General features: G+C 42.3%; 1 protein-coding gene across 3 annotated transcripts in view; it reads right to left on the bottom strand.

The window, feature by feature from the left end:
- KIAA0930 (KIAA0930 ortholog) overlaps nt 1–18,774 on the bottom strand; it is a 76,437-nt gene that overhangs the window by 34,294 nt on the left and 23,369 nt on the right. For all 3 annotated transcript variants that reach the window (XM_086885387.1, XM_086885385.1, XM_086885386.1), the window contains exon 2: nt 14,501–14,649. In XM_086885387.1, coding sequence (XP_086741513.1) covers nt 14,501–14,611 — 111 coding nt within the window. In that variant the 5' untranslated portion in view covers nt 14,612–14,649. The remainder of the gene's footprint in view (nt 1–14,500; nt 14,650–18,774) is intronic.

Raw genomic sequence — 18,774 nt, 5'->3', positions numbered from 1 at the left:
GCACCTTCTTTGCTTGTCGTGCTCCTCTCAGCTGTGGTGGTGTAGGCGCAGCTCAGGGACCCATTGCCCTCTCCGGCCCCGCCGCCTGGTGGGATCCAGCCACATGGTGAGATTGTGCAATTCGGCTCATTGCTGCTCGCCACAGTCTGTCCACCTGCCAGGGCACGGCCAGCTGTGCTCTCCGGCATGGTGGGGTTGTGGGACATGGCTCACTAAAGGGCAGTCCTAGTGCGAGGGGAGCATTCAGGGTAGCCCAGACACATGGGACAGCTGCTTGGTGGTGCCGCTCTGCCTGTAGGCTTGGAAGTGTGTCCCAGTTTCTCTCTGACCCCTCCAGAGCCCTGTTTTCATTTTGCAGTACAGAATTTATGTCTCATTAAGTCAAAAATAAATCTCCAGGGCTTTAAAATTTTTATAGAGTTTTCGGCTCCCCTTGAGGCTGCTCAAAGTATAAACTGTCCAGTTCGCACCCATGTATTTATATCAAGGGCAGCCTCTTTGGTTGTGTCCATTCTGTGGGTTTTTTTCCCACATTATTAAAACTACTAATGCATCTTTATCATATTCTAAGTCACATTCTTGGAAAAAAAGTGAACATACCGTCAAAACTGGAGGTGGTTGAATTGATATCCAGGCTCCCATGGCTCTGATGAGTATTCTCTTCTATTTTTAAGGGTAAGTCCAAAAATATTCTGGATTTTGAGTGATTTTTCACCACAAACTGCTCTCCACACTGAGTGTTTTAGATGGCTTTTTCCACACACCTCTTGTTTCAGCTTTTTGTTGTAGTTTGGGCTCCTCTTGCCTCTGTTTTTTGCAGCTTTCCGCTGTTTTGGACAGGCGCTTCTTGCTCTGTCCCTGTCCGCCACCTCACTCTGCTCGCAGGAAAGGCTGGGTCCTCACACGGAGTCACCACATGTAACGTGCCGGTTGTGGGTGGGGAGACAGGAATCCACAACTTGAGTCCTCTTGATCCTCAGACAAAACAGCCTCGTTTATTATGCAGAGCTCACTTTTATACTCAATTCAAAACTCCTGGGCTTAGATAGCTCATTGTCTGGGATCTCTCTCCACCCAGATCTCTGGCCAGTGATGTGCTTACTTCTCAGCTCGAATGGGGATGACTGAGGGTCCCCTGTAACTTACCTGGGGACATGTTCAGGCATGAACCAGGCCAGCCAAATTGTATTTGTGTTATGGGCACATTTACTTTGTCCAGTCCAGGCCAGCTGTACTGTGACATACTGTGACACTTTGGCACAGAAAAAGGACATTTTCTCAGTCCAAGAAACCACCACAAACAGCATGGGGGTTGTTGGTCTAATATCCCAGTGCTTCCCATCTTTTAACAAGCTGGGAAGCCCCAGACGTTCAGTGCCCAGCAGCGCTGGAGAACAGATACTCAACAGGACACAGGCTGGGCTGGCCAGTTGGCCATGAAAACCCATCTGCTCATGCATCTGTTTGCCAGTGACATCCCTGTCTCTGCTAAATTGGAAGGAAATCAAAGGAGCCTGCTATTTTCGGGAGCATGCAGAGAAGCCCTGTGGGAAGGGTGCACTCCCAGTCCTGTCACACAGGGAACCTGATGTTATAAGCCTCCACTAAAATATTTATGTCCAAGATAATATTTAAAAGGGGACAACTGTATTCAACAATGCAACAATGTCCTAAAATGAAAGATTCTTTCAGATGTTTTACGGAAAAGCTTTCTTAGGATTACGGCTACTGAAATTTTCACTGGTGTTAACAGCAGAGGACAGTGTAAAGAATACACTCCAAGACAAAGTTCCTATTTTTTTTTTTCTGGGTACTATAAATTATTCAGAAGTTGCACCTGATTCTCCTGGAACACACTCTGGAGCCCACATAAAGGCTGCATAATGCCCAGTATCTATGGCAACTCAACACCCACCATAGCTATAAACCTGAAACAAAGCCCACTGCAATAAAGCAACTGCAAACTGTGCAAGAAGCAAAGTTCAGCTACAGACAATCTGCCCATTTTGAAAAATTTGCTTCTGTGTCAATTACTTGAATTCTGTGTCCACAACCCCTTTGTACAACCAAATGATCAAAAACTTTGGGACCTTTTTGTTGTGCTAGTGTCTCAGTTTAGAGAAAAGTTTAGGAGAGGAACACTCCAGAATGAGTGTTTCCTCTAACAAAAAAGGGGTTTCAACAATCCCTTTCTGCCAATGAGAGATTAACAATAGTGGGTGAAAGTGTAAAAACTGAACTGTTTATTGACAAACAGAATACCAACACAGCACAGGAAAAAAATGCTAAATAAATGCTAGATACTGTGAGAAACTATGCTCACTTTTGAAAATTTCAAAGGTTTATTGAACCTTAACAAAATACAACAAAGGACTGAATAAGGAAAAATTACAGCACTGGGAGTCTCCATGACCAGCAGCCACGTGCTTGTCTACAAAATGGATGTTTCGCTTTCTTAGACCCTTGGCCCCGCTCAAAGTCTTGTCAGTCAACTCCTTCTCTGCCATTCACTGGTGGAGATCATTTTCTTACAACTTGATTGGAGATCAGGTGTTGCCAAGCCTGCCTTCTCCAATGCCCGGACCAGTGTCAACAATACGAGGGGGAAGGGAGAGAGAACTATGGGGAGAACATTCTCTTAATATACACATCCCTTAATTGTGAGAGCCAACCATAGTATAACCCATCTATAACAAAAATGAACTATCAGACCTTGTTCCCTGCCACAGGAACATGAAAACCACAATGGCCGCAACATGGTGGGGAGGAAAAAAAAAATATGGCGTTGGCTTTTGTCTCAGGGAATGAAAAAAAACCAAAGGGTTCACACAGAAGCTCGTGCAAAAACAAATAGGAACCTGGTGAATCTCTGATTTTAGTCTCCTTTTCATAACAGAAGAAGCTGGTGGAGTTAGGGTCATTTTAATAGGGAAGATGTCTTTAAAAACAATGTGATGGGTGAAGGTATGGGTGTTACTGTCTTTGAAATGGGTCTTAATATCTCTATTGACTTCAAGCAGCAGGTTTGTTGTAGAACCCAGACAGTCTGACTCCTGAAACAGAAAAGAAGGTCTGCACAAGCCTGAACTGCTGAACTTTGGGGCAAAATGACAGATTCATGGGGGAATATGGGGTAGCTAGTTCAGGAAGGCTGTACCTTCCTAGTACCTCAGCCAATGGGGAAAGAAAAAGGGCAACATGCGGCTGGCAGTTTAGGATAAATGGAGGCTGTGCCCTCCAAAACCTCGTGAGGGAAAACCCTACAGGTGTGTGTCCCAGTAGACTCTCTCCCTTTATTCGAATAAAGTGGACTCCTCTGTCTCCTTTATCGACACCGGCTTTTCATAGCGTGATTTTCCATACACTTTCTTTTGCTGGGTTGACTATTCTGAGATCGGGGGGTGAGATGGAGCGGCCGCTTGGCTTCCTGCCTGCCCCCCAGCTGATTCATCTCCTGTTAATTCTCTGATCTCGGACCAAAACCAAACAGAACAGTTCAGAAAAAAAACCCCCAAAGGTCACTGAAGGATTGCTGTTGCAGTCTCCAAGGCCAGGGAAAGGGAATAAAACCTTTTCCTTAAGCTAACAAAAACCCATGCTAGTTAAGGAACAAAGTAACGCTATCACCTGGGAGCGAGGCTTTGAAAAATGCCTGTGCAAGAGTCCCAAGGCTCCCCTGTCCCCACCTCAAAGCTACAGCAAGCATTTCTGGGCACAGAGCAGACAATCAGGAAATAGAAAACCACCCCAAGGCAACCAGCCAAAAGCTTTATCCAAAGTGTCATACAGTTGTGAAGGAGAGCAAAGCTGAGCTTTTTTCCCTTGAACAAAACTCTGGGTACAAAACACTAAAATTTTTTTTAATAATCTTTCACCACTTTATTATCCCACCCTGGTACCTTCTAGGTACTGATGGTACTCAGCCTGGGGCTCTCAGAGGGAGCTGCACCCACACATTGGATCCCTTATTGTCTCCACTGAGCAACTGCAGTTGCAGTCTCAGCTTGAAACAAAGTCAACTCATGTGTAGCCTTTATTCCTCTTGATATTCAGTCCTACAAATTTATTCCCACTATTCACATGGGTTTTAGTGCTGCTGTAATTCCTCTAATTCCTTACAACCTAAACTTTCTCCTGTCAATTATGGATCTGGTTGCAGGTAATGGCTTAATGACCTAAGACTGCCCTAGAGTTAACAATTTAGTTTACAAATGCTCTGATTTGTCAAGACCAGTCCCTTCAATTTAGGGTTAATTACACTGCTCATTATCGTAACTCTTTTAGAGAAGATGAGGTATCACTGCAATCATCTCCCATCTTTGATTTGTTGGCACCCTCTCCTCCCACCCAAGTGTCCTTTTGTGGGAGGAAGAGACACTGGTTTATGAGTAGCTCTGAAATGAATGGTGAAGTTCAAAAGTCAGATCTCACTTAGCTCTTAATGAGAACAAGAGTAAAAGGTATGTAGGGAAAAGAAGCTAGAAAGAGCAGCTTCTTCCATCTTCAAAGACAGAAAACTCCTGTAACCTTTGCCCTTCATCACTCTAGAACAAAAAACTGCTTGCCCTCTTCATGTGAGAGCACACACCAACCAACTCTTCTAGATCCTGTGACTGCCTTTAGATTGTGTTTTGTCACTGAATTCTCACTGAATTCTTATTTTTACATAAGTTTATATCTCAATATTAAAGAAATTACCTTAAAGTTAATTATAGCTTTTGCAAAAGTACTTCATCAAAAGGAATACATACCAAATGTATTGTTTTCTTTTGAAGAAGCAAAAGACATTCCTTCTGATTGGCAAGTCACAACCATATAAGCTTACATATCTGCTTCCAGTATCTGCACCTTGTATATGAAAAAGATTCTAAAGTGACAAGATTAAGTAAATTATACAACTGAGTAATGCTAACAGGACTCACAGAATTAAAAGTTGATTTCAACCAACTATAATTGAAATTACTTAGGTGAAAAGGACCCCAAAAATCTAGTTCTGCCTTTTTAACCCCAGAAATAGCAGAAGAGGTATAAAAGATGAAAAATAAAAGTGCAAGTTTTTCAAATTACTAGAGCAGTCTAGAATGCTTGAAGATGTTCATCAAACAAATGAGGGGAAAGCAAAAATGTGCAAACCTTAAGTCACATGGGTGTGGAAACTGTTTATCCCTAGCCTGGCTGTGGCATCAGGACAGTGGTTAAGAGTGGCTAAGTAAGACAGGGTTAGGAGTTCAATGACTTGGTTTTGGGATCCTGACAAAGTCATCTTTGCTGCAGCCTCACACTTGTACTATGTGAATCCCACCAACTTTAATTCCCCAAATGCTCCACGGATCTGCTAAATCAGCTTTCCAAAATGAAACAAAGAGATACTTGTTTGATCATTTAAGCATTATCAAATGTGGTCCCAGACTACAGAGTAACCTGTGTTTTCAGGTGTTATAAGTTGCTCACTGTTACCTTATTCCTCTATTGTTATTTTCCACCCTTTCTGAAGCTCTTAGAGAAGCATAAGTACCTGAAGCAACACAGTGTCAGCCTTTTGCATTATCCAGTCACCAGGATTCAGGCAGATACATTATGTCTGTAGGCAACAGACACAGCCATGGGAGAAAGAACATTACAGAATGGTAATAAATCAGTTTGTTTCAAACCATCTCTGTTGAATACAGAAATGCATAAAATGAGTTAGTGACCAGAAGACAGGTAGGGGAAAACCCTGGTGCAGACATTAGACATTTGAGTTCTAATTACCAATGTTACTACGAATGTGATGACAATATTCCAGAGCTCAAATTCAATTGCATATTAATTTCAACACTGAACCCAGACCTTCCCATACCTCTAATAAGCAAGTTGACCAGTCTGTAACGCACACATCAAGTCCACAAAGTGCTCCAATGAACCAGTGGCTTCATGAGGCTTTTGGGGAGCTCCAAGCAGACACTTTTAGCTTTTCCAGCATGCAAGCTGAGCCTAGCAGTGCTCTTCTGTCCCTCCACTCCCCAGTGACTCAGACAGATGTAATGCATTTCTGATAATGAATTACTCAGCACAATTCATCAGATAGGAAAAATTGTGTCTGGGCTTCTTCCCTCCCCAGTAAAGTTGCTCTCTGTAGCAAAGAACAGAGCATCTTCTTGGCTGCCACATTTCAGTGTCATTCATATTAAAATCACATCTGATTCTGGCTTTTTTGTCACCCTGTGTGACTCCTTAAGAGTTCTTCAGAGATTGGAAGCAATATAAAGCTTAAATTTATTAAAAATGCCCCTGCAGCCCACACCCCTTCCTGAGTCTGAAATTTTGCGATGGTGAAAGTATTTCAGCTGTACACTTGCTTTGTCTCAGACAGGAATTTACTTTGGAAATAGGGCAGAAGATGAGAGCATTATCACCCTGACTGGTGTTAGCCTGTGTCCTGGGGTGACTTTGCAATGTTTGTATCCCCAGTCACCTTGTTTATGTTACATATTAAGTTCTGCACCTTTAAGACTGGCTCTGAGAGCAAAGAGGGGGAAGAAGAAGCAGCAGTGCACAGTTTGTGTTCAGAAAGAGCCCTCACTGTCCCCCATCCTGCTCCTGGACTGTGCTGTCTGCAGCATGGACAGACAGAGGGACAGAGCTCTCCTTTGCTTTTAGTTAGTTTTTAGCTTGCTGAGGCAGAGAAGTTCCCAGAGAAGTTTGTTTTTTTCCTGGATCTGTTCAAACCTGCTCTGGGACGAACAAACCCTGGGAGCTCACGCCTGTGGCCCACTGGGGCCTGGGCCTCAGTACTTTCCAGTGCTGGAGGGACTGATAAGAGACTGAGCAAGCTGAGCTACACCCATGGAAAAGACTTTTCTGATTTGCCATCTCTTTGAACAGCAGGAGGTTTTATTGTTTAATATTATTCAATTTCTGTTAAATAAACAGGTTTTTTTTCCACTTTTCTCCAAGGAAATCTTTTTCCTGAGCCAGTTGGGAGAGGGGCTGCTTGAATTTGCTCTCTGGAGGGACCCCATTCAAATGTTTTCTCACAAATTTGCCCTAAACCAGGACAGCCTGCCACATGTGTCACAAGCATAGTGCAGGCCATGGACAGCCTGGATCATTCTGTGTGGAAAAGAGATGTTTCTGTCACGCTCTTGATAGAATTTTCTTCCCTCATTTTTTTTTTTCCAAGCAGTCTGCCACAGCACACAGAAGAAATGGAGATGGCCCTGGTGACCTTAAAGGTCTCTTCCAACCAGGATGATTTTGTAAGTGCATCATGAACAGAGGTTCTCAGGTAGCAGCTCCTTTATGCTCACACATTTAGACAATCGAAGTAGCATGAGAAAGCACAGGGGTTTCTAGCAAGGGGAACTGCAAAATAAAAGGTCTTCACACTGAAGATGTTGAGTTCCTTACAAAAAAAACCAGAGTATCAATCTGAAAATATCAGGGTTCCTTTTTCATGTTTCAGAATGAAAGCATTGTGTGGATGCTGCACTCTGCAGGAGCCACTGTTCCTGCTCATTGCAACACCTCTACAAGTTCAGCACAATGGAAGAGCTGAGGCACAACAGCTGATTCTGTATAAACTTGGATGTGTTGCAACCATTATTCAACATACTACCCATGAACAAGGAGAAAATTTATTCAGCAAAAAAGATGCAATTTTTGGCCATTTATTTCTCTTCAGCATTTGGGTGGTGGCATAGGACTGCCACGAAGTATAGCATAGAGCTCTTCTGGAGACATCCTGTTTGCTTGCAGCGCTGAAAAAACCCCAGCACTGGAACAGAGCCAGCAATGAAAGATCCTCAAAACTTGTATTTTTATTAGATGCTGAGTTCAGGTTGTTGAATATTCCAGGCAGCCAGACAGTGACAGTGAATTACAGATTCAGTTAGGAAAATCCTGTGATTTTCTGTGCAAGTCATGTGCCTGAAGTAATTTAAGTTTGAAAACTGACTGGTCACACCACAAGCAGCATTTGTTGAGTCACAGTTCCAGATGCACATGAACATGTAAACCATGACTCTGTTCAGCTCTGTCTCTGAAGCTGCAGTCACAACATCAGTAGCTTAAGCTTTTTAGAGACTTAACAGTCCTAATGACTATCCTGTGCATTTGGCAGCAACTCTACTCCTCCACATTCATAGCATGCTGAAGAAAATAGGAACTGCTCCAATATCCAGGCAAGCTCAGAACATATGCCCAGGGTATCTTACATTTATCTTTTTTATTGCTTTGCCCTATAGATACGGCACCTTTCCAGGTGAAAAGGCATGATAAAAGGCAAAATACAACTGCTGGTCTGCCACTGAAGTTTTATCTTTGTTTCCCAGCTTTCTGTGTAACACTACATACTTGCATCTTCTGGATTCCCAGGTAAAGCTGCTCTTTATAGAAAGATCAGAGATACTCAATCTTGACCTAACAGCATTTTAAAATCATAATCCTAAATCCAACCATGTTAACCTTTCAAACATGCAATTTCCAAGACAAAGTGGAAGTGAGGATCAAGGATTACATTTTTCAGTGGATCACATCAGCTGGCATGAGAGGCAGCAGCAAAGCAGTTTTTGAGTCTTGACTTAATAAAGAGTGACAAATCAAAGGGATTCCACTTTACAAAACCCTGCTAAATTCCTTAACCTTGGGAAAAGCTACACTCCACAGTGCCCTGGTCTGCAAAGAACCTGACACAGGGGATCTGTGGTTTTGCTTAAAGACACCAAGAGAAGATGTATTTTCAAAACTTGGCAAGAAAAACTGCAAGCGTGTTATTGTGGTGTGCCAAGGAAAGACAGAATTAAATGTCCTTCTCTGGGATCCAAGAGTCTGTGTAGTGGATATAGCCCAGAATTCAATATGGCAATTCTGCCCTGGCATTCACATATTAAGAACTTAATTTCTGTTTCACCCATCTATGCTCAGTTTAGAAATTGGTGGGAAGGAAAAGAGGAGCAAATGGAAAGTCACTTAGACCAGGCAGAATGCAAAGCCGATAATTTAAAAGTCCATTTAAAATAAAATTTATGTTGGTAAAGAAGTTTACCACCAGCACCTACAGGACATACCAAATGGTACAATTTATTACTTCAAACTGTCATGACTAAGCTGCATCCAAAGCCCTTCTCATTCAGTCTTAAAACTGAGTAGAACCTCTAATCTAAATCCTATCAGGTTTTTTCTGCTTATCCTCTATTACACTTCAGTTGAAAATCAAATGTTATTGACAACACTCTTCAGCTCCAGTTAGCACAGAAAAACCCAAACCCACAAGCTTGAACTACTTTTAGTCACAGAGGAGAGACACCAAAGCGTGGGAACCACTGGAGTTATTGACACTTGTTTCCCACTGACACATACCATCACACCAGGGCATGGAAATGATACAACCCAACACCACCATTGTCAGCATTCAGACAAACAGCCTCTCCCCACTCAACCCCTTCTGTCATTGTCATCAGTACCATGATTGCTATCCTCAGAGCTGCACAGATCTTATTTTCATGAAAATAAACTGATGTTCTGAGCTGACATGGGACAATGAGTCAGTCACCTTCGCAAGCACTCTTCAGCCAAAACCTGCAGCAGCACAGAGCACGTATATAGTAGTGTTTGTGAAAGAACTACAATGAAATTGCTTCACTGTACACCCAGACTACCAAGTCATCCTCAATGTGATCCATGGAGGAATAACCACCAGATCATTTGGCTCAGCCTGGCATAAAGCAGGAGCCAACAGCACAGCTCCAGTTCTAGTCCTAAATGTCCCCAAACAACTCTGAACTCTCCCCTTCATTTACCTCTGGAAACCTAAATGAGAGCATAGTTTGGTAGGTGGCAGGGAGGCTTGCACATCTATCCAGCTTCTACAGATACCAGTCTCCATCTCCCCTTCAACAGTATGACTTCAGCATTTTGGCATAATTTTTCAAGAAACAATGTCCAAAACTACAAAGTAAATTAAAAACCCATGTAGTCACAATTCAAAGTGTAGGAGTAGTTGTTTGGTGTCTCACTGCACTGGACAGGCTCAAAAATCAGATAAAAGAGGAGTTGGAACTACAAAGCAGTCAAGTGAAATCAAACAAGAGGACAGCTGAAGAAGTACCAAGGGAATCACCAACTATGAAGTTTCACAAAGCAATTGAACTACTTCAAAGTCACAGGAAAGGTTAAATTCTCAGAAGCCATGCAAAATACAGCCAGCCATGGGAGAGTTACAAAATGCTGCTTTAATATGCTTTAAGGCCCACTCCCCATGCCAGCTGTTACCACACATGATTAACTAGTGCTGATTTTGTAGTAACCACCACTTATGCAACCTTCTCACAAATAAAAATTATTTATGGTGCTTTTAGAAAGTTTAAATAATGCTCTGAGAGCAAATACAAGGGTTTATGTCACTGTTGCCTATCCACAAGATGTTCAAACACTTTAAGCTAATGAATCAGTTAAACAGATTGATCGGGGGTATATGAATGGATTTAAGCAACTAGGCTGTCTCCGAGATTCACTTTCCCTGTTGAGAAGAACAAGAGGTTAAACAACCCATGCGTTTACCAGGCTATCATTTGATGTGAAAAAGGGATGCTTTTATAGGCACTTAAACAACAATCAGGATAGAAGTTTACCCCACAAGTCTTAAAGCTCCAAATACACTAGATGAAGACTAAACCACTCATCTGACAGAGAAAGAACCATATTTTTCAATCTTCTGCTTAGTGGTTGTCATGATGGAAGCTGGAGGGCCAGGGAGAAGAGAGAGATAATTCTGTCCTGTCACAGTATTGTACGGTACAGCTGGTCTGAACTGGACAAGGTAAATCTGGCCATAACACAAATGCAATTTGGCTGGCCTAGTTTGTTCGAGGTAAATTACAGAGGATCCTCAGCCAACCCCATTTGAGCTTAGATCCAAGAAGACCACTGTCCAGAGATCTGGTAGAGAGAGGGATCCCAACCAATCAGCTATCTGAGCCCAGAAGATTCAAACCCCCTATAAAAAAGGGCAACCATATTAAACTTGTTGCTGTTGTCACATAGATCTCTGAGAGTTCACGTCATTTCTGCCTCCAACTAACAAACCCACATAATACGTGGTGACCCCGACGTGATCTGACTCAGCCATTTCCTGTGAGCAGAATGGGGGGAGGCAGGCCGGCATCCAGGGAAAGCTGTCAGAAAAATCAGCAAGTTAAACTGAAGAAATAACTAAGAGCCAAGTGTGAAGAGCCATCCAAAATATACAGTGTGCAGAGCTGTTTTGCAGTGGAAGTTGCAAAAATCCAGATTCTCCTTTGTATATACACCCTTTAAATAGAAGAAAAACTCCACTCCTCCACAAGGGAGGATCCATCTCCATAGAGGAACATTCAGCGATGAAGGTACAGACTAATTTTCTAAGGGAAGAGGATATAGATTATGAAGGAAAAGACTTTATTAGATTTAATAATATGGACAAAAAATCAGGGGTTAGAACCTACCAAAAGACTGTGCTAGATATATGTACATAGACAGAGGCTGGTAAATATATAATAGATGTCGCTTACAAAGCCGAAAAAAGTACAGATAAAATCCTAAGAGCCTAGAAAGCTAATATTGAACTTAATAATGCAGATAAAAACCGAGATGCATAGCGAAGACTGGGTGCTGGGAGAAGTGGCTGCACAGTGTGGTGATGGATGGGCACCACGTGTAAGATTGTGCAACAGCCCAGGCAGGCAGCCCCAGGAGGGACAGCTGAGTCCCAGCGGGCAGCGAGAGCCCGCACGGTGTCGGTACCTCCATGCGCCCAGGCAGCGCCCCAGTGGTTGGCACAGCCCCATAAAGTGGTGAATTCCCGGCACATGGAGGGAGCCTGCCTGCTACCAGTGCTGCAGTGGCTGCCAGTGCCCAGGTGGAAACCCAAACCACAGTGGATGTGGCAGCACAGACCAGCGGCACAGTAGCAGATGGCAGGGCCCCAGCTTGTGGCAGAGCAGAGGCAAACACAGACACTCTGCCTGCTCCAAGCTGCTGGGCTGAGTTACCGTTCAGCTGCTTCAGGCTGAAGTCCCAGGTCAAGCAGCACCGCCAGGACCATCCTGCAGTGTCACTTGGTCTCTGGAGCTGACCCCCCACTGGCTGAACTGGGCTGTTGTGCCAGGCTGGACAATGCTACTTTGGGCATGCACCCCATGCTGCCCCACTCCACATAGCCAGACCACGCAGCAGCTGCTCTGAGATGTTGCACAATGCCACTCTGTGCTGCCACATTGAGAGAATATCTCATGACCACACCTCCAACCACAACATCTGAGGGGATATGGCTGTGCCTCTGACCCCGCCTTCATGGGGCATGGCTGAGCCTCCAACCCCACCTTTGTGGGGCGTGCTTCACCTCCGATCCCACCTCTGTGGGTCATGGCTGTGCCTCCGACCCAGCCTTTGGGGGCAGGTGCATGAAAAGTGTCACCAAGAGTTGTGCAGACATAATACCCAGAAGCTGTGCTGCTGTCCCAAGTGCACCTCCCCTGCCGGAATTAAATTTTCATTAGATTATGTACCGACAAAGAACGCAAAAGATACCAGCCAAGAAATCCAGAGCCATCATCCCCCTGCAGAGCACCGTGATATCACTGCCATCGCTGCCTTGCCAACAGCCCTGCCCGATCCTGTGAGCATCTGGCAAAAGATTCCGTAGCAACTACTATTAAATTAACACCTCAGTACTACCAACATGGACAACAAGGCTCCTCAACAGAGCTGTGTGTAGAAGAGTGACCGGAACAACTTACATACCTACATCATGAAAATCTGAGACTATTAAAATGACAATTCATTTAAAGACTCTATTTGTTTACAAATTTTTTTTCTAGTAATTTTTTCTAACAGTTCTAAAAGTTAAATCGTTTCTTGTTTTTTAATGCCAGGTTGTAACTTATAAGTAATTAATCTGTAACATGTTAGCCGAAAGACTGTGATCTCACCTAAAAGCTCCTGGAAGTAGGTGCTACAAACTCCAGCAGTACATGAGACACATTACTTGCTGAAGAGAGCTAAGTTTGTCAAATTGACTGGAAAAGCTCATTCAAATTAAACTCACGCTGTCCCCTGTCATCCTGTCTGCAAAGGGCCTTTGCAGGTAAGATAATAGAGAACATTTTGCATCTTTTAATAAAAAAAAAAGGAGGAATTGTCACAATATTGTCACAGTATAGCTGGTCTGAACTAGACAAGGTAAATCTGGCCATAACACAAATGCAATTTGGCTGGCCTAGATAAGTTACAGGGGACCCTCAGCCAACCCCATTCAAGCTTAGATGAAAGCACACCACTGGCCAGAGATCTGGTGGAGACATCCCAATTGACCAGCTGTGACCGACTATGAGCTTGGGAGATTCAAACCCCCTATAAAAAAAACATATTAAACTCATTCCTGTTGTCGCACAGATATCTGAGAGTGTCATTTCTCTCTCCAACCAACGACCCCACATAACACTGCCCATTTTGTGTATCTTCATCAAAAGTGTGTGAAAATGTTCTGGAATATTTTTCTCAAGGGAGCTGACAACTGTGGCTCTTTACACCACCACAACTGAACCCAGAGAACTCTTGCATAGCTTAAACAATTTCAAAAAAGTTAAGTGTTACAAACACTTTCACATACATAATGCCCAAATTCCTGTGATTCAACAACAGTGTCAATTATTTAAATGTGTCAGGAAATTAATTCCTGTCTTTTCCTCCTCTATTTATCTTCCTGCAGCCACCAACCTTAATTCTCAATAAAACCATCCTATCTCTTCCTTCTGTTTCCCTCAACTAAGTTGAAAAATGCCTTGGAATGCTAAGAAGTTTCTCAGATCTCTTATGGGGAAATACCTGTGCAGCAGCAGTAGGATACCCAACTATGTTTGCAAGGTACAATTGTTCTTTATGAGGGGCATATTGTCTTAAATGTAGACTATGAGAATATAGTAGTTTCTCTGCTGTTTGTCATTGTTGTATCCCACCTCCAGGAGGCTGTTTGTAATCTGCTACTGAGTACACCCAACAGATGTTCATTCCTGATAGTCTGGTAATCTCAACCAGTTTTCTTCTAGAAATACCAGTATGACCATCTTCCTTCTTTTTTTCTCCCTTCCTACAGACTTATGCTTCGAATTTATAAAGTATCATAACTGAAAAACAAAACAAAATCAGCTTTCCAAAAAGGCAGGGAAGTTTTCTGATTTTCTTAAGTCTGTGATAGTGCACCTCATTTACACTGCTGCTGATGTTACAAAATCATTAGGGTTGGAAGAGACCTCTGGAGATCATCCAGTCCAACCCCACTGCCAAGGCAGGGTCACCTGGCATTCACAACCTTAACCAAGGTACTTCCTTATGGATCAATTTTGCATAACATCTTCTGGTGAGCAGAGCTGGAAATTCCTTATGCTTGGTTTGCAATTCTTCAGATGTGTCAGGCACTCCAGAATACCAGTGTTAAATCCCATGTTACCTTAAGCTTCTCAAGTTAAAATACATCATTACTCACCTTTTTACCCTCTGTACTCTCCCCACTGACATAAGACAGTTTCCGACGGACGTAGAAGAGCATATCGTCCTGCCGGGGGGCCCACTTCTCCATGAAATATGTCGAAAACATCCAAGTCCAGAACACGATACGGTCATCTTTGAAACACCCTAAGAGGTATAAAAGAAAGAAGAGATATGAGTTTTGAATGAGGATGTCACTTTTGCTTGTGCTTAACACAACATCAGAATTATAGCTCTAAGTTCTTCTATGGTGCACAGACCAGCTGTCACTTGGCCTGAGCCCACAGCCTACCTTGGGCCATTGTCAAGCACATCCCAGCAACCAATCTGCCCCTCTGCCCCACAAACACAGGTCAGGGCCTGGGAGCAGACCCTGGTTCTGCCTGTGCCATGAAGAGGTGCAGGGACAACGCACTGTGGGAGAACACGTCAAAGCCACACTTGAGCCCTTTTAAAGACATGTGACAGTACATGCTCCAGTTAATGACCTGAAGCCACAAGGTGCCAACAGGTTTCTTACAGGGTCTTGGGGATTATAGCCAATCCTTGAGGAACTAACAGGTGATGCCTTCCTTAAACCAATATACAGCAACAAGAATGTACCTGTGCAGGATGACTGTAATTCACCCTCTCTTTGACAAAGGAACAAAATCCAGCTTAAGGAAATTATCAGTTCACAAGCCTTGAATCCCAATTACACAACAAAAAGCAGAAGGGCAAAAATGGGAAGAGGAAGATGCCACAAAGTCGCATTCAAGGAGACGAATGACATCAGCATCAGCAATAGCACTGCAGTTGGGCCTCTACCCAAGAAAAGGAGGCACAGCAGAGGTGACATCTCATTTTGTGAAACTCTTCAAAGCACTTAGCTGTAATAAAACAGCAAAGGGTGCTGCACCTTTGGTGTTACTAAAGATGAGAAGAGAATGCAGTACTGTGCCTGGTGATAGAGGAGCTGGTAACTACGCCATTGAGTGTTTGCATCCCCTCCCCAAAGCCCTACTGAGAGGTAACTGGCTGTTACAATCAAGCTTTTTTTAAACACATGAGGAGAGAAACACTAAAAAATATAAATAATTATATTGCTGACAAAGAACAAAAATTTAAAATGGATAGTGAGAATAATGGATAGTTATTATTACAAGACAGCAAGACAGGTGGAGGTGTATGCAGACGTGCAACTGCCAACCCCTCCTCCAGAACATCTACCTTTTACAGGACATCCTCAGCACATTTTCTGACTTTATTCCATGTACAGTATTTTCCAGACAAATCTTTCTTACAGTCTTTAATTACCTGGGTGAGCAGGAGATTAGACTTTCAAAATTTTAGGAGAGAGATGTGTGACTGAAAGAAAAATATTAAGTGTATCCAAACAAAATAAAAAAGTAATATTGAAACAATAAAAATCCACTGATGGACCATGCACAGAATACCTTAACATCAAGCAGGACAGTATTTGAAAATATGTATATAGCTGATTTAAAAAAAAAAAATGGAAAGGCTGAGGGAGAACAGAAAAAGGCTGAGGTAATTAGCTCCCAGTGCAGGTTAATTCCAGGCCACACTGCAATTACTTTACTTGCAAGACTGCAGTGAAGTCATTTCAATTACTTAAGGGAGCATTGAACATAATGTGTAATCCTGAATAAAATCTGCACTAAATACAGGAGTAGTTAAGGACTATCCATTTCTTCCAGCGGACAAATGGAATCAAACAGATACAGGATCCTGGATATCTTCATCATGGGAATGTCTCCTTAGGACACAGATGAACAGGACTGTGTATAGCAAACAGTTACACCTGAGAGCATGATATGCAAGAGTGGATTCCAGTGTGTTCAGACTCACAAAACCAGTCTGAAAAAGGATAGGATTATCACTGGTCTGTATATTCACAGAAGAACATCAAAAAGAGAAAAAGAACTATTCAGGTTTAATGATAAACCTTGCTGACATAAGGACAAATGGCTCTAAACTATCCACTGACACATATGCAGGCTGGAAATTCAAAGCTGATTCCTAAGCATTCAAGCCACAAAGTTCAGGAGCAGACCCCTCAGCTGGAATAATGAAGGCAAAAATCCCTGCAGCTAAGACAGAGCTCAGCTTGGTTAAGAAAGTTCCTGTGGTGCCAGTGACAGCCAAGGACACCATGACCCAGTCCTGCCTCTATATTTAGCAAAGAGCAGAAAATGGCACACATTCATCGTGATTAACTAATAGTCTCAAAGACACTTATTAAATCTCATAAGGTTATAGTACCTGAATTCCCAGCCTTAATTAGACAGGGAGGGAGGAGGAAACAGGGAAAGAGGATTGCCCTGAGTTCCTCTGAAGTTCTAAGAAAGTTAAAGGAGAAACTGAAAAAGAATGTACATTCTCTGAAAGTGCTTTAGTGTTCAGAAATACACTGCTTTGGTTTGTTCCACAGACTAGGAAACAAAATAAGTCTAGGCAAGGCACTCCTAGATTCATAATGCAAAGTCAAGTTATCTAAACCCAGCATTAAAAAGAGGGTTTATTAATCACTACTTGATTCTTATAATACATGCAGAACTCTGAGAAACTGTTCATGAACTGCTGACACCATCAAGTGTGTTTGAGGCTATAAGCCACAGGAATTACTATGCTCACCTAGGTATTTAGGGATAGTAATAGCATATATATTTAGCATATATATATATATAGCATATACATTTCTGGGTGGTTATGCCTGCAGGAGAACAACAGAACAGGGTACAATACCAGGACTTTGTGTGTGCTTTTACACTTGCTAGGGAACAGAGGACAAACTGATTCTCTGGATTCAACCTTAGCCTAAACAGCAAACCTGGGGATAAAAGCACTGCAGTACTGAACCTACTTCAGCACTGCAGCACAATGCAGGGGAAAAGCCCTGGAAATCCTTAGAGCCACATTGGATCGCTGTCAATTCCAACCCCACCTGCAGCTGGTGAGATGTAAAACTCTTCTCCATGCTTCAGGGATAGTTGCAGATTCTGCTGTAATTAAAACCAGACCAAGGATGCTGTGACTGTTGTGACTGCAGTGGTGAAAGGACTCACCTTGAAGCCAAAAAGAGCCAAACAGCTGTGTTTATTCAATTCTAGTAGAAACAGAGAGAATGTGCAACAGCACACAAGAAGAAATACCCTTTAAAATCTACTATTAAATTGCATTAACTTTCAAAGGAGACAACATTTTTATTTGTAACCAGAACTTCTTAAAACTTGAGAAGGAGAAAATCTATTACAATTTAAAGCAAGAAACTTCCAGATCCAGTATGTCCACTCAGGAATGCCTTCAGCTATTAGATCCCTATGTTAACAGTAATTTTGGTCGTTTACAGCATCTCACTGGAAGCCTTCCAGCTTTGCCAAGAAGAAAATTGTAAACCTCTGTAATTGAGAGCATGTAGCAAGTCAGCTTCCTGAAAGCACTCCTCCCCTAGAAAATCTTGCTTCTAAAGGAATAAAATGGAATTAAGAGTTCAGACTATAAATCTTAATAAACCCAAAGTTGGTTATATAATTATGAGACCTTTGTCATGAACAAATCCTAACAACAAGAATTACTGTAATTATTCGTCTACATGTATTTTATCCTCATTAGAAGCAAAATCTATGCCAATTGCTATGTAATAAATGTCTTTCTTCTTACCTATTATTTTATACCCAACATTAATTTCAGGGAACTAACTTCATATCCACATAGGAAATAATGAATTCACTTTTTTTAATGCTCTCCAAAAAATCATTGGATAAAGGGAAGTGTCAGGTTATTATTTTGCTTCAAAAGGAATAGAAGAAAAAGACTTCCCAGTCAGTGGATAATAATTTTTTCAGCATGTACCACTCAGAGCTTAGAAGAACAACAATTTCAGCTAGACAGGGTTTCTTCCTATGCTTTTATTCCTTTAGTCTGCCAGGAGATACTTCTCACCATGAAACATTATAAAACTCATTTCATCCAACACTGACACAGTGATCATTTGTAAAATAACTGTCCTTAGATATTTACGGGTTAATTAAACACTAATGAAGATCTTTACAACCCCAGCATGGTGACAAAATAAGAGTTCTAAGCAATTCATGCTGTACTTAATTTTTGCCTTGAGTTTAGCCAAGTATTCTGCAAGGACAATATAAGAAGTGCTTCACATATATTAAAGCTACCTTTGATTTTATAAGGTTGTAATTATGACTGCATAAAATCAGAATGGATGTTCCATCTCTAGAGACTGTTGCCAGCTAACCAGATCATCAGAAA

This window comes from Cyanistes caeruleus, chromosome 4, assembly GCF_971803275.1.
Source record: "Cyanistes caeruleus chromosome 4, bCyaCae1.hap1.1, whole genome shotgun sequence".
NCBI lineage: Eukaryota > Metazoa > Chordata > Aves > Passeriformes > Paridae > Cyanistes > Cyanistes caeruleus.
This window is presented reverse-complemented; position numbering and strand designations above follow the sequence as displayed.